At 52.7% G+C, this 25005-nt stretch overlaps 6 protein-coding genes across 6 annotated transcripts; 3 read left to right on the plus strand and 3 right to left on the minus strand.

The window, feature by feature from the left end:
• Nucleotides 1-490: 490 nt before the first annotated feature.
• J4E85_004226 (uncharacterized protein) lies at nt 491-2141 on the plus strand (the record flags this gene model as incomplete). Its single annotated transcript, XM_051468487.1, has 2 exons — nt 491-601; nt 651-2141. The coding sequence occupies 2 exons, from the start codon at nt 491-493 to the stop codon at nt 2139-2141; spliced, it is 1602 nt and encodes a 533-aa protein (XP_051328079.1).
• A 1461-nt stretch (nt 2142-3602) lies between these two features.
• Nucleotides 3603-10146, minus strand: J4E85_004227 (uncharacterized protein; the record flags this gene model as incomplete). Its single annotated transcript, XM_051468488.1, has 2 exons — nt 3603-3870; nt 3935-10146. 2 exons carry the CDS (start codon nt 10144-10146, stop codon nt 3603-3605), a joined length of 6480 nt encoding a protein of 2159 aa, XP_051328080.1.
• Nucleotides 10147-11608: 1462 nt separating this feature from the next.
• Nucleotides 11609-12235, plus strand: J4E85_004228 (uncharacterized protein; the record flags this gene model as incomplete). Its single annotated transcript, XM_051468489.1, has 1 exon — nt 11609-12235. The coding sequence occupies one exon, from the start codon at nt 11609-11611 to the stop codon at nt 12233-12235; it is 627 nt and encodes a 208-aa protein (XP_051328081.1).
• Nucleotides 12236-13144: 909 nt separating this feature from the next.
• J4E85_004229 (uncharacterized protein) lies at nt 13145-14716 on the minus strand (the record flags this gene model as incomplete). Its single annotated transcript, XM_051468490.1, has 1 exon — nt 13145-14716. One exon carries the CDS (start codon nt 14714-14716, stop codon nt 13145-13147), a length of 1572 nt encoding a protein of 523 aa, XP_051328082.1.
• A 522-nt stretch (nt 14717-15238) lies between these two features.
• Nucleotides 15239-17505, minus strand: J4E85_004230 (uncharacterized protein; the record flags this gene model as incomplete). The annotated part of the gene is made up of 6 exons (XM_051468491.1): nt 15239-15367; nt 15421-16343; nt 16668-16839; nt 16894-17179; nt 17301-17439; nt 17487-17505. 6 exons carry the CDS (start codon nt 17503-17505, stop codon nt 15239-15241), a joined length of 1668 nt encoding a protein of 555 aa, XP_051328083.1.
• Nucleotides 17506-18913: 1408 nt separating this feature from the next.
• On the plus strand, nt 18914-24892 carry J4E85_004231 (uncharacterized protein; the record flags this gene model as incomplete). The annotated part of the gene is made up of 7 exons (XM_051468492.1): nt 18914-19000; nt 19336-19589; nt 19657-19822; nt 19873-20406; nt 20598-20889; nt 20953-23897; nt 24002-24892. The coding sequence occupies 7 exons, from the start codon at nt 18914-18916 to the stop codon at nt 24890-24892; spliced, it is 5169 nt and encodes a 1722-aa protein (XP_051328084.1).
• Nucleotides 24893-25005: the final 113 nt, after the last annotated feature.

Raw genomic sequence — 25005 nt, forward strand, 5'->3', positions numbered from 1 at the left:
AGGGTCGCAAACTAATTGCCATCTAGACGGTAGCTTTCGCGTTCGGCGAGATCTCGGGCCTTCTCCAGGAAGTGTTGGGCTGTACTAACGGCCCTCATGGGTCTAACCCTGCCGTCAGCGATGCTGACGTAGATCACGGTTCGTAGATGGTAAACTAGCTGTGTCAGATTGTGCACCGCCAGAGGAGGCGCGCCACCTTGACGTGTTATATTAGGAGGTGTGCTTATAAGGCTGGGCAGTGCTTACACGATACCTCACTTCAGTTCATCGCATCTCGTCCAAGATGTTCACCTCTTTGGTCTTTGGTTTGCTTCTGGGAGCGGCGCATTCAGTCGTGGGCGAAGAGCCGAATGCACCCTACCCAACAGGAACGAACAGTTCTTACCCCACAGGAAACGACTCCTGTCTCCACACACACGATGGAGGGTTCACTCCGGACTTCTACCTTTCGGTTACATACGAGAACCACACTGTAGCATGCCAGACTCGCATGTCTGCGTTGGTAAACGGTACATCCCCTGGACCCGAACTACGTCTCCCAGCCGGGAAGACGAGTTGGGTGCGAGTCTGCAATGACATGGAAGAGTACAACACAACCATGGTATGGATAAACTAGACTATCGCACGACTATATAACTAATACGCACTAGCATTGGCATGGCCTCAGTCAACGTACTGCACCTTTCAGTGACGGCTCACCTGTCAGCCAATGGCCGATCGCACCTCACAGATGCTTCGACTATGAGATTCATCCTGAAGTCGAGGATGCCGGAACCTACTTCTACCACTCTCATATCGGCTTCCAGGCCATCTCTGCAGCAGGGCCGCTCATCATCGAAGACTTTGGTCCTCCTCCGTTTGAGTACGATGAAGAGCGCATCGTCTTCCTCCAAGACTACTACAACAAGACTGATGAGGTAATGGAAGATGGTCTCGTTGCGACGCCATTCAAGTGGACTGGTGAGGTCAACGCAGTGCTTCTAAATGGTGTCGGTGTTGCCATTGGTGAAACAGCTGGCGAGGGCACTTGTGAGCTACCAGTTATCGAAGTCGAGCCGGGCAAGACCTACCGCATGCGCTTTGTAGGTGCAACAGCCATATCGATGGTATCGTTCGGTATCGAGGGCCATTCCAAGTTCGACGTTATCGAAGCCGATGGTGGCTACACGCAACCCCACACTACAGACCACATGATGCTTTCATCCGGCCAACGTTTCGACGCTCTCTTCAGCACAAAGACAGTAGAGGAGCTCGGCAACCAGACTGAATACATCATGCAATGGGAGACCAAAGACCGACCTGCAATCTACACCGGCTTCGGTATCCTGCGCTACCCAAGCTCAGGACCCAAGACCACCACCGCACCCACGGTTGCCCCTCTGACTTTCACCAATGCCACCTACGACTTCCTCGAATATGCTCTCGAGCCCCTCGTCCCCAACAACTTCCCCAAAGCCTCGGAGATAACCCGCCGCGTTCACATCAACAACGTGCAACTCAAGCAATCCACTACAATCTGGCAACTCGACGGCCTAAACTGGACCGAAGAGACCACCGCCAACAGCCCGCCCTACCTCGTCGACATCTACAAGAACGGCCCCGCAGCCATGCCCAACTACACCGCCGCCATGGCCAACGGTGGCTGGGACCCATACACGCTAACCTGGCCCGCCAAGCTCGGCGAAGTCATCGAAATCATCTTAGAGAACACCGGCTCTCTCGTCGACAACAACGGTGGCTTCGACTACCACCCGTTCCATCTTCACGGCGCGCATTTCTACGACTGCGGCAGCGGAAACGGCACTTTCGATCCTTTTGAGAACGAGAAGAAGCTCGAGAACTACAACCCTGTCAGGCGCGACACTACGAACCTGTACCGCTACCGTACCAAGGGTACTGCGGGAGAGGAAGGTGGATGGCGCTGCTGGAGACTTAGGGTGTTGGACCCGGGCTGCTGGATGCTGCATTGTCATGTGCTGCAGCATATGATTATGGGTATGCAGAGTGTGTGGGTTATGGGCGATTACGAGGATATCGCGCGCATTCCTTATTCGGGGGCGCAGGGGTACCTCGACTTTGGTGGTACCGCGTATGGTGGACAGGATATCTCACCCGTTGCTTATCATAACTGGGATGAGTAGGCGGAGACTGAGGTTTCGCTGTTTCCAAGTCTAGACTCTTTTTCTCAAGCTCTGTAGATTAACAATTATTAAACTTAATCGTTTACCTAAATATTGTTCATGCGGTCGAGCTTCTCTCTGCGCGCTGTGGCTTGCTGTCCAGGCTGGGCTCCGTTGTCTGCTAATCGCAATGCAGAGTGTGCGCTTGCGATGGTGAAACTATCTAGGTGATTCATGCGATATGCGTATTCTTGCAGGAGTGCCATGTCAATGAATGTACCCCAAGCTGGCGCAGCTGTCAGGTGTTTGGAAGCAGGCTAGGTAGTCTTGGCGCGCGGACCTCGGGAGCTCTGACGCGTCCACGGGTCGACGCGTCTTCTGGCTTAATCCTTAGATAACGACATCAACAACGCACGAGCGACACTATCAATTTGGCCACAACGCGATGAAAAGACCGACGTCACTGTCTCTTTGTTCAGAAAGCCTCCGTGTCGTTAGGTGTGAATTTTGGCGGAGCGACCAATGACTAACAATCAGCATGTAACAAACCAGCAGCTGCCGCTTTTGGGTAACCGCTTCCCGAAGCCGACTTCCTGGATCGAGAAAACTTCATGAGCAGACAAGCTCTTGCGCAAGACAATGGTGTGCGAAGTTGGTGTATGACACTTCTGCGCTTCGATACAGGCTGATCCAACGGCTGGACGGACCCGGAAACGTACTCGCAAGCACGCTTTACAGCAACATGGAGGCAGTAAGTAAACACTGTGGCAACTACGACGAATACTAATTCGCATAAAGTTCTATGCCTGGTTTAGTTGAACTCCAATCCCAGCCCCCGCGATCGTGCTTCCCACCGACCTCTCCATCGACGACGAACTGAACATGACGTACGGCACACAAGACCACCTCCGGTATCTACGCGCGGAAGACATGGACGAGCTATGCACGGAGGACTGGCATTAGGAAGTCGTAAAACGCGAACTCCCGGAGGGCATACCATTTTGACCGTACTTCCTACGATGGCCTGATCGACTGGCAACATAAATAGGCGGACTTCTTGGGGCTGAAGATACACACAAAGCCGAAGGTAAGCTCGATGCTCGTGCAGCCCAGCATGAATATGGTCATCCGCCAATAGCTGTCAGCTGGCTGGAACTATTGTGCTGACGACAGCCATGCAACGCGTTGCGATCGTCGAAGTCCTCGAAGAATTCCGAAGGCTGGATCACCGCTTTATATTTTTGGACAAATTCTTGGTCGATTCGATAACGTGTGTGCCCCATCATTTATAACACAATGTATAATCGCTCAAACACAAAAGCTCATTCCGCTTCCGGGTGAGATTAAGCACGTTCTACATGAACACCATTCAACGTGACAACAGCATTCATCTTCAAGGCATGCCACATACAATACAATCAATTGCAAAACGCCTACTACAAACGCTACACTTGTACAATCATAACAATGAGACCCCGAAATCTACAAGCTCTCCCACCCCCCGTTGTTGACATCGCCCTCCAGCCTCCTCGCGATAAGACTCTGCACTCCGCCTTCCAGCCAAACCTTCCTCAGCAATGCATCATACCGCTTCTGGTTTAGGAAAAGCTGGTGGTGACGGCGCAGCGCGGGGTCAACCTCACCGTGCTTGTCGAGGTAAGGCGCGACGTGCCAGGTGCCGTGGTCGAGATTGAGGAAGAGAATCATGCATTTGCGGATGTGTATGAAGAGACCGATTTGGCCGCCGCATCTGTGGGGTTGATGTGTTAGTATGAGTTCTTGGAGGGTGTAAGGCATGTGAGGGGAGAACGTACTTTGCTAGATGCTGATTACAGCCTCCACGGTTCTTATTCGTCATGCAGCATACGGCTTGGCTGCACATGATCTCGCCGCAGAAGAGGCAGAGTGCGGGGTCTGTCAGTTCTTTGCCGGTTGTGGGGCAGCGGCGGCGTATCGCTTCGTCGGTTAGGGTGTCGTAGTTCTTCGGTAGGCCGACGAGTTCGAAGATGGCGGGATGGGAGAGGGAGACTACGGGCTTGAGCGGGTTGTTGCCGGCTTGGGCCCAGAGGAGATGGCGGAGCCAGCCTCCTACGATGGAGCGCGTTGTGTGGGCTGCTGATGTACCGCTAGCGAAGGAAGCAAATATCTCGTCGAGGGACGGTAGTCGGAGGATGGAGGAGAGACGTGCGAGTTCGGGCTCATCTGCGCGTTCGGTGGGGACAAGTGGGAGGTCGATACCGTAGCGCACGTGCATGAGAATAGCCGATTTACGGACGAAAGGCAGAGCGTAGGTTGAAACCATGGTTTGTATGAAGCCGAGGAAGTTGGGTTCTTTGAACTGTGATGGAATGGACATGTTGTCTGTGTCCAACGAGGTGGGTGAATCGCCCGTGTTGACGACGTTGAATACGACACAGACAAAGAAGAGCAGATTGTTCATCTGGTCAGGCGACGACATGAACCCACTACTGACTTTCTCCTCACTGATAAACTGCTCGGGGGACGACACGAAGGGTTCTGGATGGAGGGCCATTTCCTCGGCAGCTTGGTTCTTCACACCTAGTGCGAAAACAAAGACCACCCGCACGATCTCAGCAAGGTAACACAGCCGCATTATGTGGTGGATGTCGAGATTGGTTGCCGGCACGACACCCACCGCGCACTCTGAGAGGAAGATGAACGGATCTTGGCATAGTAGCGGTGCGATGCTCTTAAGATCAAAACTCAGTACATCTGGGTCAGAGATACCTGGATGTCCGACCAACAGCTGGCGGAACTGGCGACGCTGATTTTCCGAAAACTCATCCGTGGTCTTGGTTGGGCCCTGACCGCGAAGGCTTCCGATGGCGATGTACGACGAGACGGTCTCAGAGAACACCCGGAGATGAGTGATCGCTTGCGGAGAGATCTTGTCGATCAACGTCCCACGCACCGATTCGGACTGCACGCCTCGCTGAGCAATCTCGGCGGCGGCGATAGAATATCCAAGAGCTTGTGCAAGCGCGTCGGTATGCGTGAAGTCGTGTGTCACTGCGGGTGTATGTGGATATGCGAACGAGGAGTGAACGTTGTTGACTTTCAAGGTCTCTCTCAGCCTATGGTAGATCTTGATCAGTTCTCCCATTGGAACATCCTGTGTGAGAGCTGGACTGCTCTGAGAAGACCCTAAGCCAGCTTCGGGGGCCTCAGGAGGCTGCACACCCAGGAACGCTGGGACCTGGAACCGAGGTGCAAGTTGTCCTGATTGTGACAGAGCAAGGCCAGTCGAAGGTAGCGGTGGCTTCAGCAGATCAGGCAAACGACTCGATATTGGCTGAATGAAGTCCCGTTCTGCGTATTCATACAGCATCTTTTGATCGTGCGACAAGTCTGCTGGAACCTTCAGACCCTTCTCCAGACTCTTGTGGGTTGCAACCAGTTGTGATTCCAGCCAGGTATCGAATGGCTCCTCCGTCTCAAGGACGCCCGTGCTAGACACCTTCTTTGCTTTCCAGATGATTGGCAAAAAGATGTTTCCAAGGGCCTTGCACAGGGGACACATAAACTCCTTTAGCTCAGGCCGCTCGGGGTGATTGCGCGCAATCTGGCTGACATGACGTCTCTGCGTAGCATTCAGGTATACCTCAAAGCATGCAAAATGCATGATGTGTCCGCAACCAGTAGTGACTGGACCAGGTGTGACCGAAAGAGGAGGGAATCCTTTTCCTAGTTCTTGTCTTTCGCTGGTAACGCGCTCACCTGAAGCAGTGACCTTCTCTACCGTACGCCGGTTCTTGCCGGCCACACCGAATGGACGCAGGTCCTCAGCAGATCGATCGAGACTGGCCGGCGTCTGCACGACTTCGTCCACCCACTCTTCATCCTCGAGAGGAGTTTGCCGCATGATTCTGCTCTCAGAAATATATCCAAAAGAACCGTAGAGTCTTTGCTCGTTGCAGTCTTCCTGACACAAGATGCATGTACCGGAGGGGTATTTCAGGGTCTTCTCTTGCTCAACGAGCCCGCCGGTCTCATCTTCCAAATCGCTAAAGTCATCTTCACCCCAGTCGAACTCCTGGTTGGCCAAGAACTTGCCCTGTTGCTCTTTGAAGGCTGCCATAACTTTCGCCTGTCGGTCGAGTGCTTGCTTCTTCTTGAGCTCTTTGTGTTCCTTATCCTGAGGTGCGGGTGAGGCAGTATCCATCCTGTCGGCTGGCATGTTGATTGCCGCCGCTGCAATGATGAAAGATTCTTGCTGGCGTTGCTTGAGCCTATGAAGAATCAGGCTTATCTTCGGCTCGCATGCCTTGAAGGCTTCGTTGTCTTGCAGGGTCTTCAGGATCGATAGAACAGTGGGGTGGTCTTTGACGCCCACATTTGCGTTCTTGGTCAACACTGACGTGACAAAAGAGTCGGGCATCTTCTCGGACCACCCATGCTCTCCACTCTTGTCCTCGAGGATAGCGACAAGAAGGAGCTGTAAGACAAACTGGATGTATGTTTCCACGCGAGTGGCTGGTATGCTCGGTGTGGCCGATCCTGCCCTCAACCCATATGCCAGTAGGTAGTATATGATCTGCGTAAACAACGGTGTTCTGGTGAATGCTGACAGGTCTTGGAACAGACCTGAAGGAATCGGGCGGAGCTTCGGCTCATAGACGATGTCGCTAGCTTGTTTTCCAGTCTTCTTGGCCATGTAGGCCTTGTATGTGTTCTCTGCTTCCTCTCTCTGGTTGCGGTTGTACTGATGAAGGTAAGGATCTACCAAATCGATGTACTCCTCCTTCAATTCGAAAGTCCCGCTGTCAGATAATCCCTCTGGAGCTCGGAATCTGGTCATTTCAGACAAGACAGCGGGGAACTCGTCCATGTTCTGAATCCGATCTGACAGTCGTGCGGTCATGTCAGAGAAAGAGAGTGGCTTGAAGCACAGTACATGAGCAATGTCCTTGCGCATAGACGCTAATTGAGACTCATCGTTGTCCTCCGCAGGTATCAACGATGTGCGCTCGCTGAGAATGATGATGAGCAGATGCACAAAGTCCTCAACCACGTCAATAGCTTGGCTGTCCTCGAACCCATGGTGACTGGCTTCGTACTTGCCAGTCATCCATCCGTTTAGCCCGAATCGGTCAATCATTGACGCTAGGAAGACCGACGGATCGCAAAGGACGAGTGCAGACTGCAGGAGAAAGATGTCTCGCTGGTGCGACACGTCTCTCTGCGATACACTTCGATACTGCGTCATCTGATGTCGCAATGTGATGCCGTTCCTGACCCAAATGCCTGCACGCATCTGAGCTAGCCATGAGCACACTCGGAGGGGAAAGTCGAACATGGCTAATAGGTATTCCTCAGGCTGATGCACAGGAATGGACACCATCGCCGGGTTGAAGTCCATCTGCAGTTCGCTGGGGGAGAATAGAAGCAAGCGCAAGATGTCGTTCCGATCCATGCTCCGCGCTCGATCAATGAGCCAAGATAGAGTGTAATGAAGTGCGTGATGGAAGCTCATGGGCTGTGTCGCGACAACGTAATCGACAACCTTGTACGATGGCCCATAGAAGGTAGAGGGTTCGGCGTCAAATTCAAAGACCTCCAACGTCTTGAACCTGGTCTCTTCTTTGAGCTCGGTCTGGTCAAAGCGTCTACGTTCAGCGCCTAGAGAATTGATGATGGCTACCTTGGCGGCTGCACGAACAGCACGCTGGATGTTGGACGGGTCCTGACCGCGGCTCCAGGCAAATGATTCGGCAAAGTGTCTACACAACTTGTTGATTTCTCGGGTGATGAGAGAAGCGCTGATCCATGCTTCCGACTCAAACTCAAGATGCTCGCCCACTTGGCGAACATTAGGACAGATACCTTGGTGAAGCTTTACGAGGTCTAAGAACTGTAAGAGGTACCGCGGCTCTTCGCGAATTCGCTCCTGGACGAATTCGGAACCCAACAGATACTTCATATCGAGGAAGAAGTGATACATTCGCCGGTTAGTCACAGCCCCCTGCTCGAAAGCTAGTGTTGCTCTGGGGTCGACATTTGAAGGGTAGCCGACCTGACGGGTAGTCAAGAAGGTGTAGAGAATAGCCATGAGGTTTGTAAGGAAGTTGCCACGTTCGACAACCTCGGACGTAATAGACGGAGTTGTCAACATCTGCAGAGAAAGGTTGATGATGGAGTGGTCAGGCTCACGGTCGGCAATGAGGTAAAGTTGTGCGAGAGCAGTATAGACGCCGGCAAAGCGTAGACCTAAGAGGCGCTTGAACTCAGGAATGGTGACGACGGTGCTGATGAAGACGTCGCGGATACCGATGCGCAATTGCTTCCACATGCGCAAATCATACAATATCAAGTGATCAAGCCTGAGACGTTGCCAGAGATCTTCGTGAGGTGGCGTTCCAGGCTTCTTACCGTAACTTTCAGGCCGTTCTAACCAGTATTTGGCTGGCCGCGCTGGCCGTAGTGGCAGTGACCGGGTATGAGGTGTCTCTGGAACCGGCAGTATCGGCTCGGCATGGCTGAGAGACGGTGCGCCAACCATAGGCTCACTATCTGACTCGGCCGGCGTGACACTCTGCTCGAGTTGAGCACGCTGCGGGTGTGCAGGTGGTGGTGGCGGTGGTGGGGGAGCAGGGTAGCCTGCCATTGTGGCTTCAGACACTTCAAGCGCCTCGTCTGCGCTTTCGTATGCCTCCATCTCCACGTCGCCATCGTTATCCTGAGCGCCGACCTCGTCAATGTCCATATCATCTTGGGTATCTGCTGCAGGCCCGCCATCGTCGTCATCGTCGTCGTCAGAGGCTGTAGTGTCGTCGTTGGTATCGGTGGTTCGCTGTCGCTGGACCCGGATGATACGAGCTCGTCGCTGTAGTAGCATGCCGTTGAAGAAGCCATCCATTTCAGCTTCCTTGTCTTCCATCTCATGATCGTCCAAGCCGTTCTTGCCAATACTCTGGTTTGATGCTTCGCTGCCAATCCGCCATGGCTTGAGCAGCTCCTCACAGACGGTGCGGCGGAGTATCTGGTTATCCTCGCCGACACTGCAGCCTGCGATATCCTGTATCCACTCAATGAGTACACCACCCATCTGCTCTCGGAACGTGTCTCTCGCGGATCGAATGGTGACAGTGAGTTTGATCTCCTCGATAATCTTGGCCATGCGAAGGAGGTCTTTCAGGTCGGTCCTGTAGACTATGGCACTGCGGCCGACGTCGTTGATCTCATAGGCCTTTGCCAGGCCGAACGCCAGCTTCTGTTTGCACGCACGAGCGACCTGGTCTCTGACGTCGTTGACCGTGTGTTTCTCATCGTTCCACAGTACTAGGCAGAACTCGTCGCATTCCTCTGTCTCGTCGCCCAGGTCGTACCATCGTGAGGTAAGGCGCGACTTGCGCTCGTCGTCGAGGATCGACTCTTCCGACTTGGGGTGGCGCAGTTGCTCCGGGGAGCAGGAGAAGACGTCGATGAGGTAGTCGAGGGTCCGTGCAATAGTGGTGCGAATGGTCTCTGCGAGTTCGTCTGGTAGCATGGAACCCTCTCTCGCCTTGCCTGCAGCCTTGGACTCGCGCTCAGGGTCTATCGAGTGTATGTTGCAGTGTACCGGCCGTATCCAGGCCTCGTCATCTCCGCAGTCGCAGCAGCCAGAGTTGCCGGGCGACACGCTGACAAAGACCTGGTGCCCCTCATGGTCGGAAGCGTCAAAGCAGCGGGCGCACAGCACGCAGGTGTCGTCGGCGCTGCACGTCTTACACCGGTATGTAGCCTCGCCGTTCTTGAATATATGCCCGCACGGCTTTCCTCTCGCGGCTGCTGTGTATTCGGCGCCTTCTACGGCACCCTGGGCGTCGCGCAGACTCCAGGGCTTCTCCGCATCCGTGGGAAGCCCATTGGGGAAGAAGTGCGCTAGGAATTCAGGGCGGCCAGCAAGAGAGCGGAAGAGAATCTCGCGTAGCTCTCGGTCAGCGGCGAGTTCAAAGCGGTAGTTGTGTCGTCGTGGGAGTTCGCGCAGGTGTCGGCATAGTTCTTGCTCGTGCAAGGACATGTACATGGTGCAGCTTTCGCGGCGGGATGGTGGGGCGACGCGAGTGATGGGCGGAGGGAACAACGGAATTCCAAGCGTGAGGTTGTTTGTGGTACGAGTGCTGGTTTTGTGGGCCAGCCACTGGGGTGAGTCTTGGGTTGGTGGAAGGCTCGGTGTGGTAAGAGAAAGCAGCAGGTGCAGGTGTAAGATGCGCGCTACTATGTCATTGCGAGCATCATCTCGTGAAACAGCGCGGACCCCCGAGGCACGCGCGACGCCACCAAGCAGCCGACTGCAAACTCCGCGGGTCGACAAAGGCAGTCAATGTCTTTGAGTGTTCGGTCACTTGCTGTCACATGGAAAGACATCAGTTATTCAATACACAAGTTCATTCTGCTCCTTGTTCGAGATAGCCTGATCATGGTCCTCCATGTACTAGTAGTAGCAAATGGTCTGTTTGATGCAGCCCTGATCTGTCTGTATTCTAGAATCATCTATTCGACATGTACCAGACTTTTGTCACAAGTTGGAACTTCCATGACACACCATCAAACGCAATCATGTTGACGGGGTTTCTTGTATGGGATATAGGTCGCATCGCCTTGGTATTTCGCATGCTGTAGTATACACCACAATGTACAGTGTCCGCTCCAAAGAACCGTAAGAAAGTGTCTATTTCATGTTCGAACTGAGGTATGGCTGATGTCCTACTCGTCGTCCTCGGCGGCCTCCATGTATCGCTGCTTGATGTCCTTCCATTGGCGCTGTGACTTGTATTAGCGAATGCCATGTCCACGATAACAGGCTGACTTACGCCGCGGTTGAGACCGTTCCAGATCTTTTCTGAGCCTGTGTCGAACGCCCTGCACTGCTATCAGCCTCTCTCCTTTCCCCAGGTTCCTCTTCCGGATGCCGTGGCTTACAGTTGGAGACCGAAGGCGGAGCCGAAGACGGCGAACAACATGGTGGTGTTGCTGCGGAGGACCGCGCTGCAGGCGATGGTTAGTCTCGTTCGATCCAAGGTGTGCGCGAGGAGAGACTTGCTTGTAGACGGTGCCGATCATCTGCGCGGGACCATTAGCGAGCATTCAAAGACGTTGTCCGATCAATTCACTTACGCCAGACATTTTGGACGTGTCGAGAGGGCTGGGTTGACTGCGGAGAGGGATGTGGTGGTGCTTCACTGGCGATGTCAAAGGCTGAGGTTCGTCGACAAGATTCAAGCTCTCGCGTCACGGGGATTTGCGCTGCGCTAATTGGCCCGTCGTGCCTTCCGCTTTGACGTGAACTTTGTTTCCAACCCCACCACCGCTACCAGCTCAACCTCTGCGACACGCACCAATAACTCCTCAAATCTCCTCGCAGACGCCTGAAAAGACCTGGCGAGGTCTCACCAAGACGATTGGTGTGCCCCGGTCTGTTGCGACTGCCTGACATCCTCTGGCGCACCCTACCTCCACTCTACCTCACCGCAGGCGCGACCGACACCATGCCTTCAGTAGAGACTCCCGCAATCTCCAAAGCCGGCATCACCACCTCCGCATCTGGCGAACGCCATATCCCCGCATCCGTCCGTCCCGACGGCACCCTGCGCAAAGAAATCCGAGTCCGCCCAGGCTACCGCCCACCCGAAGATGTCGAACTCTACAAGAATCGCACTGCTGAGGGCTTCCGCAACAGAGGAAAGGCGGGCGTGCCAGGTGCCGAGGCGGTGAAAACTGAGGAGCCTACTAGCATATCGAGTCCAGCTGCGAATAAGAACGCCAAGCGGAGGGAAGCTAGAAAGAAGGCAGCCGCCGCTGCGGGTGATGGGAAAGATGAGGACAAGGAAGCTTCTGCTGAGCCCAAAGAAGCAGGCAAAGCGGCTGAGATTAAAGAGAAGGAGGTCGCGAAGCCCGAGGCTGAGAAGGTTGTCGACCCTGAGGTTGAGAAGGAAAAGGAAGCGAAGAAGCTCACCAAGAAGCTGAGGCAGGCCAGGGATTTAAAGGACAAGAAGGACAAGGGCGACAAGCTGCTACCGGAGCAGTTCGAGAAGGTCATCAAGATCAACGAGCTCATACGCCAACTAGAGGGCCTCGGCTTCGATGCGCAGGGAGAGAAGAAGGGAGAGACTTGAGGACACATGCAGCAAGAGCTACTCTATGGATAGCCACACAAACTCCCAAGCTGAGACAGCTGCTTCTCTAGCCCGAGCTAGCGATTCCACGACACCCGCGCGTTGGTGGTGCGGACGTGACGGTAGAGGTCTCCAAACCCACGACTATACAGCGACGACATGCCGCCCGAGCGTACGTCGACCTCAATAACAAACAACGTTTGGTTTGGGCATATATCGCAACAAAGCTGTTCACTACTGCCATATTTGCTGCAGCCTACAGCGCTATCTACGTATGTAGTTAAAACGAGCCCTACACACACACCGTTAGGACTTTGTCACAACCTTAGTTAAAATGTATCATAGAGTACACAAGAAACTCATATCAACTGCGCAGCTTATTCGACTCGCAACTCCATTAGTGTGCTTTGACCGACCGTGATGTTCCGCACTACACGCCCGCGTACCACATTCGAGCAAAAAGAGAGCTGTGAGTTCGAGAGTCGCCATTTCAGATCTGGGGCAAAAAGAGGGCAAAAACATACAACAGCGGGGATTCGCTAGTGGTCACCCACCTAACTACTAATCCGCCGGTACACTGCTTGTATATAGCTGAGCGGACGGGAAGCCTAATTCTCAGTGTCCTATGGTCGTATGTAAAAGAATGGGGAAGAAAATAAACTATATACTTGATACGAGCTCCACACCACACAGCAAATCCATACCCGCGTCCATACGTACATCCCGTTCAAGAGAAAAGTTGAACAGGTACCCTGAAGCCTACATCACCGTAAGACCTTCACTCTGTGGGTTGTCAAGGCAATGTGGCCTCCTCAGCCTTTTCAACAATTGGGCTTTGTAGACATAGGTGTATGATGCTCCACTTGAATGGGGTGTATATTCTTTCGTGCGTATTCGATCTAATCCCATTCAATAGTACTGGCTTCCCACGTATCGCTCGATGGCCTCCCCGCCGTACCTTTGCATCCCCGCGCGTTTCAGCCCTTCAGAAGTCTTTGGCTCTGGTACCCATACTCCCGTCTCACACGCGTAGTAAATCCTCCTGTACTGTTCATCCTCCGGTCCTTCATCACCCCACTCCGCCTTCTGGCCCGGCGCGTGATATGAAATGTGCAGTCTCCCCGTCTTACCCGTCATCTCAGACGTAAGCATGAGGGACTCAAGAACAGGCATGCAATCAACGGCTTTTGCGAGCGCGCCGAGAAAAGGATCAAAGGTTTCTGGGTCGGGGTGCTGCCGGAAGTCATGCCAGCTGAACTCGCGCGTATCGACACTCCCAACAATGCCGCGCACGGCGTCGTCGTGGGGATCGTCGACCGGTGTTGCACCAGTGAAGTACCATTTGCCTGATGGAGCGACCATGTCAAACGTGATGTCGAAGGACTTCAAGTGTGGCCAAGACGGTGGCGTCGCGTTTTCGTCTGATGGCCAGAATAGCGTAGGGTCGACGTGCGCACTCAGGGTAAGGGTTGTAAGACATTGTGAGAAGGTTCGGATTGATGAACTGAACGGGTCGTATGTGTAGCCTTCTGGCACAATGCTCGGAACTGTATACCTCTGATCTAAAGGAGTGCAGTGTACAAAGACAATGTTGGCAGAATGGAGTGAGCGGAAATGTGTCGGCGAGAGCTTATTAGCAAATTCAGCGCGCGCCTCACCGCGCGCCTTGGGAGATGTCGCCGATTCCCACTCTGGATCATAGTCTGAATCCAACGAGTCCTGATCCGACCCCGCGTCAGAACCAGCCTCGTAGTCTGGAAACTCCCAGTCCACTGTCCTGAGCTCTGGCATTGCCACTGCTAAATCTGGTGCAACGCTTGGTGCAAGGCTTCGCACGCCGGTGCGCTCGATAGTGAGGTGCTGCAGATTAGACAATGTAGGTAGATTGTCGGGTTCAACAAGGCGCAGGTACGATTCTGCCCAACGAGCGGACTGAATATCTCTGCTGAGACCATGCTCAATCTCGAACTCATCCACTTCCCGAGCGTCGGTCGGGCACGTAGCTCCCGCAATTGTAAGCCGCACTCCATTCTTCACACCGTTGTCTTCCCAGGTTCGCAGCACCGTGAAAAGTTCGCTTATAGCTTTTGTAAATGCCTCGTTGTTGGCATGTTGATCAAGTCGTGATTCCTTGTGTTCGTATGCTTCTTCCGAATATGTTGGCAATTCCGCTTCGAAACTGATCCAGGAAAGATAGTTGCGGCGATTTCCTGTTACGATGGACTGAAGCGATTCCAGCTCATCGCTTTTGATGCCTAGACGGTGAAATGTAATGGTCTCAACTGCTTCCTTCCAAGTGCGATTGAGGATCGCGAGGCGAGGAAATTGAGATGGCGAACCATCGGGCTCGAAAGATTGTCCTATCGCGGAAGCCCGCTGTTCCTGGTCTGGGTAACGCTCTGCGAAATACACAATGCGGTTGATCAGCTCTTGTGGTAGTTTGTCCATGACGCGACTGAGGTAGGGGAGTGAGCGCACCATTGTTGCGGGAACGCTGTTGAGTACATAAGTACGCGGGAGGCCCGAGGCGCTAGCAGGGTTTCTGAACCTTGGAACAGACTAACGGTCTGCCCGTTCGCTGCAGCGCAATCACACCAAGCTATGATGATGCAAGGTTATGTTGCGCAAGCGCGGCGAGTGATTTCAAAGATGCTAACGTGTAGGCCTCCAAAGATAGTCACAGGGCACGTGTATCCTATTTCAAGAAGACGGGGCTTCATGTACAACAGTCCAGTGCGATAATCACTACTGAACAAGCGATGGCCGACGAGAATCGTCCGACACCAACACAATACCGTCATTTTCAACTTGTCCGAGGAAATAAAAATATGGAAATGGGAGGCTTCATTTGGCGGTACCAGCCCTTCCGATATATATGTAAGGCGTGATGGGGTATGATCTCTGGCTACCATGAAGCGCATTGTCTGCGCAGACAGCTCAACGTTGCCCCAAGAACAACATTACAAGAGACGAGTGTAGCACATCGCGTTTGTACATGTCTGTTTACGCGGCTATACCGACACAGTACCAGTAATCCTTCCAAAAAGAAGTGCCACAAGCATTGCCATTATCCAAGGCTGCATTCCACGCATATAGTTGCGCGTCGGTGATTCCGTTTCGTTCAGCAAACAACTATGATAAGAGTCAGTCTAGAAGCGACGCAGAACCGGATATCGTGGACTTACAGCACACCAGTCTCCTTCCTGCGCCTGAGCAGCCTTGTTGCATTCTTTGATCGCGTTGTTTGCTTGATTTGGCGTTGGTATGACGAAAGGACTGGGAGTAGGCGACGGCGGGGGAGCCGATCTGCTCACGCTGATCGAATCCGAAGTGCCCACACAGTATGCCGATCCCTGCCAGAAGTTGTCGCGGCAATCATTCGACACGGCGGGATTCCAGGCATAAAATTGCTCCAAGGTGATGAAGTATTTGTTTGCGAGAATCGAGCAATCATCCCCTTTCTCGACGATGTGCCATCGAACACAGTTTGCAGGCTGTCCAGTGTGCGTTGGTGCCCCAGGTCCCGGTGGAACTGTACTGCTTGGGGCAACTGAGGTCGAAGTAACGCTCGTAGCGGGCGGTGGAGCGTTGGGCGACTTGACGCAATATGCCGTTTCAGTCCAAAGATTCGCACACGTTGAGCCTACAGCCGGATTCATCTTGAAGAATTGAGCCAAGGTGAGATCGAACAAAGCCAGAACATCCTCGCAAGTGAAATCCTTAGACACGTCCCTGAACTCAGTGCAGTTCGTATCATACCCTTCTCTGATCGGAAAGTCCAGCGATGGGCCTACTTCGGGGTCGGCCTTTGGGGGCTCGAAATAGAACCTTCCACAATAGCGGACTCCAGGCTCGAAGCTGCAAGTAGACGCTTCGGTGTCGTTCCCGAGTGAGGGATTCCAGGTGAGCAGTTCGGACATCTCTACACCGTAGATATCTGCAGCCAAATCGCATTGGTGACGATAAAGAGTTCCTGTTATGTCGCTTTCCATTTGTGATGCCTCGAAATACTGGTAGCAATCGTCTCTTGTATCAAGCGCAAGGCTCAGCTGCGTGGGCGAGGGTGTTGTCGTAGCGGGCTTAGTGGGCGTAAACGTGACTTTGGTGACTGGAGGGTCACAATCAGTATGCGACGCATAGAGTGCCAAGTGAAGTACTTACATGGTACCCCCGAAGGACCGGGAGTATGGTAGCCAGGTCGTCCAGAGTAGGTGTTAACTTCAGTTGGTCAGCTGCAAACTTCGATCATCTAGCGTATCAATACACTCACTGTCTCCTACTGGCGCTACACAATAGCTGATATCTAGCAGCAGATTGGTGCAATTCGCGTTGATGGATGGGTTCAGAAATGCGAAATCAGCTAGTGCTATTGCATACCTCAGTGTCACGAGGTTGCAATAGTCTCCGCTCTCAACATTATACCACTGCCCACATTGTCGATTCGATTCGTCCTTCGCATTGGTAGGCACGGGTGCTGCGCTGACGGCTGTGCTTGGCGCCAGAGGAGGCATAGCTGGGGGCGTGACATATGCTACGCCAGGATTGGACACGCAAATAGAAGTCCCGTTCATCTTGTATAAGTTGTGACAGCCAGCGTTAATGATCTGAGAATGTCAGAATAATGGTAAAGAAGCGAGATCTGCGCACTGTGCACCTACCGGATTCCAGGCCTTCAACTGCGCGATGGTGATATTATTGGAGCTAGCCATGATCTCGCAGGTATCGGCAGGCTGTACTGTATAGACTTTGCATGTGTTCTTGATGCACAGTTTGCCATTTTGTGGAAAATTGGCGCAGTAGGCAGTGAGAGAATTGTCTGAAAGCAGCCAGGCAGTCCCTATGCCTTGAGACTTGGATATCTTGTAGCAGTCATCGCCGGTCTGGATGTCGTATTCCTTGCCACTGCAGACCGTCGATGTCGGTGTGGGACTAGCGACTGGAAGCCTGTATAGAGTTAGTGTGGAGCTGCGAACATATATATGTGTATGCTCACTGCGGGAAGGGTAAAGACGAGATAGACAATGGGTAGCCCGTCACACCACAGCTTGATGTCTTTGACTCGTACAAGGAACTCTCTCGAATCTGAGGTCCGTCGTAGTACTGACTGCCAGCCTGCTTTTGCAGATTTTTGATGAAACACAAATCGCAGGGTCCGGAGGCTTGCACGCCGCTTGGTGGCTCGGTGTCCCAGCCTATTGGGCTCTCTGTTCTGGTTAGCATAATGTTGGGATTGGAGTATCGGTTTACCTACGTCCTGGATCTGCTTGCATGGCTGCAGCAACCGCAACTACATTACACCAGCGACCCGCGTCCTTGAGGCAAACAAGATCGTGGTTGAATCGCATAACATTGGCAATTATGTCCAGTGGTGCACCGTCAATCTCATCGTATGCCGTCCAAGTTTGCCCGGTACAAGCTGTGGCAATGCTTGCTTCGTACTGCTCAAGGGCAGTAACGCAGGCGGTTGTGCATGCTTTTTCCAGCACGGAAGGAGGGTAGTAATATCCAATAGCAAAGGTAGCAACGGTAGGAGGACATTGTTCAACGTCTGTAAGAAGGGCCGTCGCACAATCACTGGTCAGATTGGATGGGATAGTATTGTTACTGAAGAAGGGTATCGCAATTGTCGATGGGAGATACCAAAGGGGTAGCAAAAGCCGCAGCAACATTCTGGGACTATGCGAACGCATTCTTGTGTAAGAGTCAGTATTGTCCTGTGGGAAGTCTGCGACGGTCCACGAAAGACGTACTCACAGGAATAACTGCAACCAAGAGCGACGATGCAGGATGCTTCAACCGCATTCTACACCGGGGCAAGAAAGCACCTGGGCGTGCCCTACAGCCAGCCGCACTGCATGGGGCACCTGATCGCTCGGCACCTGCATCTCAAGGGTCCATTCTCATCATCCATCTGGCGCCGCTGTGGGTCGTGTAAGTCTTGTGAAGTATTGGCAACATGTTAGACCCCAAATCAGTTCAGTAACAGGCTAAAAAGCGGGACCTGAAGATGCGGCGGGCGCGGCCCGAATCCGGACGGAAGGCCTGATGCCAAGCACGAACTATGAAGCTTGGCACCACTCGGAGCCGGAAGATCACCTGCAGTAAGGTGCCAAATATTTACGCCCGGCAGACGTTCAGCATTAGTTTAGGGGTTATGTCCTTGTCATCTCCACCGCTTCAATTTTCCTCTCCGCCCCAAGGTTGTCATGGTTGCTTTGATAGTACGACCGCGCTTCAGCCCTGGGCAATTCTGACCTGAGCGGCACTTCCGTGGCAAAAAGGACAGACTTCCGAGGTCGTCCGGCGCTGGGAACGGCCTCTACGTTTCAGCACTGCGCGCTGAAAACTGCTCCCATAACGGAAGTACCTGAAGACATGATAGCTCACTAAACATTGCAGTCGAGACCGCCGGACGGCAACTGACACCCAGTCAGCGTGACTTATGTCCTTCCTACTTAGGAAATGCCTAAGTAAAAGCTGATATCATTTCTTGATGTCTTAGCGAGCGACCCCGAAGGCGCCAATGCAGTAGAGCGCAAATTTAGATGGGATGTCATATCTGGGCCGCATGGTAAACTTCCCGCGGCATCTCTGCCAGTACAAATCTGGAAATTTCAGTCCGTTGGCCAGGCCATGCATGCAGGGGCGCGAATTGCACGCCTACTACTCGCCGCCACGATGACCGCTGATATTCAGGCGTCCATTGGATCCACGGCAGGTCCAGATGGAAACCTTGATGCCAACGTACCTGAGCTGTGGGTACCGGTAAGATAGACAGAGTCCATTTTCCCACGGAGCTTCTGAGATCGCTCTTTTCCAGTCCTTGATCTTGGTTTCTTTCCTACTGCTTTCAGTGGAATCAGACGCCGAGATGTCAAGATTGACTTCCGCGTTCGCACGGTGGGCCATTGTCTTCTGTGTGCTGCTCATCACTGCTACAGCGCATCAGTCGCACGCACGATTTCACCACAAGAGATCTCACGCGCCACCAACTTGCGTCAATCCAATCCAGTATGTAGATGAACACTGTTAGAAGCGGTGCATTCGTAGCTAACTTCAGTCCAGTCCGTTTGACTATTCTGCGAAAGAGAAGCATACAGAACGTGCGCCTGTTTGTCCGCATCTGGCCCCACGAGCTCTACAGCCAAGAGCTGAAGAAGACTATTCATGCTCTGAGTCTAAGCCATGCAAGAACGGAGCCTGCTGCCCAAAGGCTACCGGATATTGTAACTATGGTGAAGAATATTGCGGCACAAACGGTCAAAGTCCCAACGATGTTTGCTGGTCAAATTGCGATGCCAAAGCAGAGTGTGGCAAAGACGCTAAGATACCTGGTGCCAAATGTCCACTCAATGTCTGTTGTTCAGAATTTGGGTATGCTGGTCAAAAGATTCTCGATGATACTATCTAACACCCCACAGCTTTTGCGGCATGACCGAGAAGTTCTGCGACAAAGGCACCGAAGACGAACCAAAATGCCAAAGCAACTGTGAGCAGCCAGGCTCTGGTGGCTCTGGCGGCGACGTTCAGAAGATAGTGATCGGTTACTACGAAGCTTGGGCACATGACAGGAAATGTCAAGGCATGGTACGTCGGACCAGCCAAGAGCGAGCGCAACATACTCATTTTATTCGCAGGACTTCAAGAATATCCCAACAGGCGCACTTACTCATCTCTACTTTTCCTTCGGTTACATTTCGCCCGGCACTTTTGATCTGGTTCCGATGGACGACCTTAGCCCCGATCTATTCTCGCAGTTCACAGATGTTAAAAAGTCGAACCCCGGCTTGAAAACAGTCATTGCTCTTGGCGGTTGGACCTTCAACGATAACGGCACCGCAACTCAGCCGGTCTTCAGCGACATGGTCAGCACCGCTGCGAATCGCGCCTTGTTCATCAAAAAGTTATTCGCCTTTATGAGACAGTACGCCTTTGACGGTGTGGACTTCGACTGGGAGTATCCCGGAGCCACCGATCGAGGGGGTAAGCCTGAAGACGGCAAGAACTTTGTTACGTTCTTGAAGGAACTTAACGAGGAGAACGACAAGCAGCTCATGCATTATGTTGTCTCCTTCACTGTTCCTACTAGCTTCTGGTATCTGAGGCATTTTGATCTGAAAGCTGTGGATTACGTCGACTTCGTCAACGTCATGAGCTATGATCTTCATGGAGTAAGTCAAGCCAAATATTTGCCTCCCGCTTCTGCACTCGTGCATGTCGGAAGGTCAGACACCGAGCTGAAGAGGTGACACACCTTTGCGGAATTGCCCTTCCCACAAGCTGCTTGTAAGCTGGTCTGGGTTTCGGATGCAGAGATCATGTGAACATCTTATTTCGAGCAAATGCTAACATATGTGTCTAGATCTGGGACTCAACGAACCCGATCGGCAATCATATATATGGGCATTCGAACTTGACCGAGATCAAGTTAGCCTTGGATCTTTTCTGGCGCAACGACATCAAACCAGAGAAGCTCAATCTCGGGCTGGGGTTCTATGGTCGCAGTTTCCAGTTATCAGACCCCTCTTGCTACCGACCTGGCTGCAATTTCAAGGGCGGAGCATCTCCTGGTCCCTGTTCCGACAACTCAGGAACTTTGACATACAAAGAGATTCAACAAGTGATCAAACAGCACAAGATCAGTCCTTACTATGGTAAGCAGCCACGACGAAACCAGCACATGTGATAGATAGGCTAACCGCTTTTTGTGCTTTTAGACAAGGAGGCTCAAGTCAAGTACATCACCTGGAACCAAGACCAATGGGTGTCGTATGATGACAAAGACACATTCAAGGCGAAGATCGACTTTGCGAACAAGCTAGGCCTCGGCGGACTACTCATCTGGGCCATTGATCAAGACACGGATGATTTGGACGCTCTCAACGCCGTCGTGTCTCCAAAATCTGTCAAAGCCCTCGCGATGACTGCCGATGACGCTTCCTTTTGGGACGATGCGACCGTACCTGATTGCTATGTCACTGACTGTGGCGGTACTTGTAAGGCTGGTTTCTTCAAAATCGAACAGCAACCATGCGGTGGCGCGAAGCCTGTCACGCGCAGGTCCAAAGGCGAGGACAGCCAGCTGTGCTGTCCAGTTTCCAGTGCACCAGATCCCGACAAGTGCCACTGGCGCGGCGAAGCACCTCCATGTAATGGCCGCTGCCATGACAATGAGGTACTGTTGCAGATGAACAAGTGGGGTGATGGGAAATACTGTGAAGACGGAAACAAAGCATATTGCTGCGAGTCACCTGCGGCTAAGGGTCATGACTGTTACTGGGCAGGCGTCGGCAAGGATTGCAACGGCGACGACACGACGATGACCTTTTCAGGCACATTTCTAAGCACTATTGCCGACATTGCAGACGCGATGACTTTGATCGATAATGCTCTGGTTGATTGGCTCGAAGCGATTGACGTCGACATGCAGAAACGATACTGCTGCCCAAAGAAAGACGCCAAGAACTGGAAGAACTGCCGGTGGTACGGAGAGCCCGGATCTTGCTTCGACAACCATTGCCCGGTCGGAAAGCAAGTGCAACTCACGGACAGCCCGTATGGTTTTGGGCAATCCTGCTTCCCTCGACTGGAAAGAAACAGAGTCTACTGCTGCGACCCAACCGATGGTAAACAGCTATTCCTTCCAGTACCACTCGATCGGCTATTCAGCGATCCCCCGACTGGGGACGACGTCGATACGGACTTTGAGCTCAATGTAGACGACACCTTTGGTGGACAGGGCGACAAGACCGACGATGACCCTTCCAATGCTGCATTTCAATTCGTCGTGCTTGCATCGCCTAAAGAACTGCAACATTCTCTCGATAAACGCGATGGCTCTCATTGGGAACTGTTCAACTGCCAAGGCGGGCCGAGTGAAGAAGAACAAACCATCCAGATGTTTTGCATTGACGGCTCAGAGAACAATAATTGTCAAAACATCGGACTTGGACACGGCGTACCCGGTACCATCCTGGAAATGCCAGCTGGCTGTGGAGCCGGCCGCTATGCCGTCGCGAAACACATGGTCCCTGCTGTCAATCAAACGATTCCGCACCATCTTCGGAAGCGAGCGTCACATATGCCAATGGTATATGATCTGACCTTCGACTACAACTTCAGGCGCGTTCCTCGCGATTCTGGTGATACACAGATGAGGATAGACTTTTCCAACAAGAACGACTACTGGGACAACGTTGTCGCAGCTGCGAGCACAAAGCGTAAATCTAAACGCTCCTTGTCTGACTTTGACGGCAATCATAAGAGATGGCTTGAAGAGGAGTGGCGAGACGACTATCACGGTGGTGCTCTTAGTCATGAAGAGCTTCACAAGCGATGGTTCGGATCCGACGTGCTTGCTTGGCTCACCAACTTGGTCAGCCCCAAGATCGAGAAAGAGTTCACACATGACGTGAATGAGCAATTCATCGCCAAAATCATTGACGACAAGGTCGAGTGTGGCACAGGACCGGCCAAATTCAATGCCCACGTCTTGGTTCAGGCTCTCACAGATGTCGAAATCTCCACCAGTTTTGGTTTCACCCTCATCACGAAGCTCAATTTCGATAATCCAGGCGGCTCTCTTGACCTGAGCCAGTCGTACCTTACGTTCAGCAACAGTGGTAAGGTCACTGCGGTATTCACTCTCGAAGCCATGATAAAGGTTTCGTACGAGTCGGGAGAGAAGACAATTCTTACCCTTCCCTTCCCAGGCGCAACATTCCGAGTCCCTGGCATTGTCACTATCGGTCCCTCTGTCCGCGTGGTTGGCGAGTTCAACGCTGGCCTCACATTATCTGCCGAGATAGAAACCAAGATCGATCTTGCGGAATGGGACGTCCGGCAAACTTATCCAGCCGCCTCCGAGGAATACGAGCCTCAGGCTGACAAGGAATTGGATTCTGGAGAGACGGGCGACAAAAACGGCCTGTTGGAACCTCAATTCTACGCTTCTGTTCTAGCTTCAGGTCAGGCTGAAGCCCATCTCAAGGCCATCGCAGAGTTTGGTATTCGCTTTGATGACAGCTGGAAGGTTGGGGCCGCAACAGCCGGAGTTGTTGCTGATGGCTATGTTCGCATGGAGGTTGGAGCTGGTAAGAGCACCGAAGCTTCATGTCCGTGGACATATGGCTTCTACGTGGGCGCAAAGTTATATGCGCAGGTCAGTACTCCGCCAGCATTCGGTTGGGGCACCAAGACGTGGGATCTCCCAGGATCTGGTGAGGTCGGTCTTCCTGAGGGTGGCCAATGTCCCGACCTTCAATCAGGCGCGCCTACTAAGCGTGGTTTCACGTCGATCGACGGTACTCATCCTCTTTACCACCCTTATGAGCACTCGGAAATTGCGAACAATGCCACAGCGGTACATCGATTTGGCAAACGCGTCACACCCTGGGGTCCCCCATTCCACATTCCCCTACAGGACCTGCTGTGCCCCAGCCCTGGAGGAAGCCCCGATAACCAAGGTTCTGAGTGTTCAGAGCTTTCACATGTGGTGGACGGTAGTAGCTCTCTGGCAAAGCGTGCATCTGGCGATGTGACCCTCAATCATGTCTTTTCACGAAGTTTAGATCGCAAAACCCAGGAGTTCTGCGCCGATAAACTCGGTGGCAAGATGGTCATCGTTAGCGCTGACTTCCACACCTCTGGTACCATATTGACCGTAAGTCACCTTACATGAGTCTTCAAGGTTGGGCTTTGTAGGCTATACTTCCCTGGCGAACCTTCGCAATTACAAGTTGACCTCGCTGACGTTCACCTGCACAGGTACTCCCAAATATACCGACATATGGCTACAACAACTACAACGACTGTCTTGACATGGGTTTCGGTCAGATTGCAACGCCCACTGCCGGTAACACAGGACGCTTCGCCACAGAGCATATCTTGGAATTCCAAATGGTCAAAAACTTCTTCGAAAAGTTCGCCAAGCCGACAAAGTCTAGTGCTTTGACCAAAGTCAACTGTTACAACCCACAAGCAAGTACCAACTTTTGCAAGTGCGTTCAAAGCTTCTGGTACGACATCAGAGTTGCAGAAAGAATCACGATCAACGGTGTGACCAAGTCCGCCATCGATTGGGTTGGCGCTGTCTTCCCCAGCCATACCAACCAATGGAGCAACGAGCTCGTTCTTCTCGACGGTGAAGTCAACAACCTCAAAGAAGGTCTTTGGGGCGTCAGTGACGCACGCAATTCCGATACGCTCGATACATACACGGGCGACGGTACAAAGCTCTTCAAATACGTCAAAGACACCATCGCTGCCATCCGCTACCACATCGATCCTTTCATCAGCCAAACGCTGGTTGCCCAGAAAGACCGGGTCGGTCAAATGTTCAACGACCTCGAAACGATTTACCTGCCGCAAATCACAAAGACCATCAACGGTCGGCAGGTCACGTGGCGAAGTCTGGATCTGCAGACAAAGTGGAATACGTATATGCGTACTCAGAATGCGGCGGCTATTACAAACAGCTTCAGATTGGTAGATTTATACTTGGACAAGTTGGTGGATGGATATACCTCGGTTGCGCAGAGAGAGGCAGCGGAGAGGGGGACACCTGATGCACTCATTCTCAAGGGGCTTATTGAGAAGATTGATGCCCTGCAGGCTGACTGGACAAACAACAGGCCAGTTTGGACCAATCCCATGTAGATATTGGAAACTTCGTTGGTGTACAGGTCGAATTGACGTGGAGTGTAGCTATAATTACAGACCCTGTTGAAATGAGTTATGGTGGCCTTGGTCATTATGGAAAGTAAGGATAC

The sequence above is a fragment of the Alternaria conjuncta genome, assembly GCF_024043145.1.
Source record: "Alternaria conjuncta strain BMP 0040 chromosome Unknown scaffold_5, whole genome shotgun sequence".
In the NCBI taxonomy this organism is placed as follows: domain Eukaryota; kingdom Fungi; phylum Ascomycota; class Dothideomycetes; order Pleosporales; family Pleosporaceae; genus Alternaria; species Alternaria conjuncta.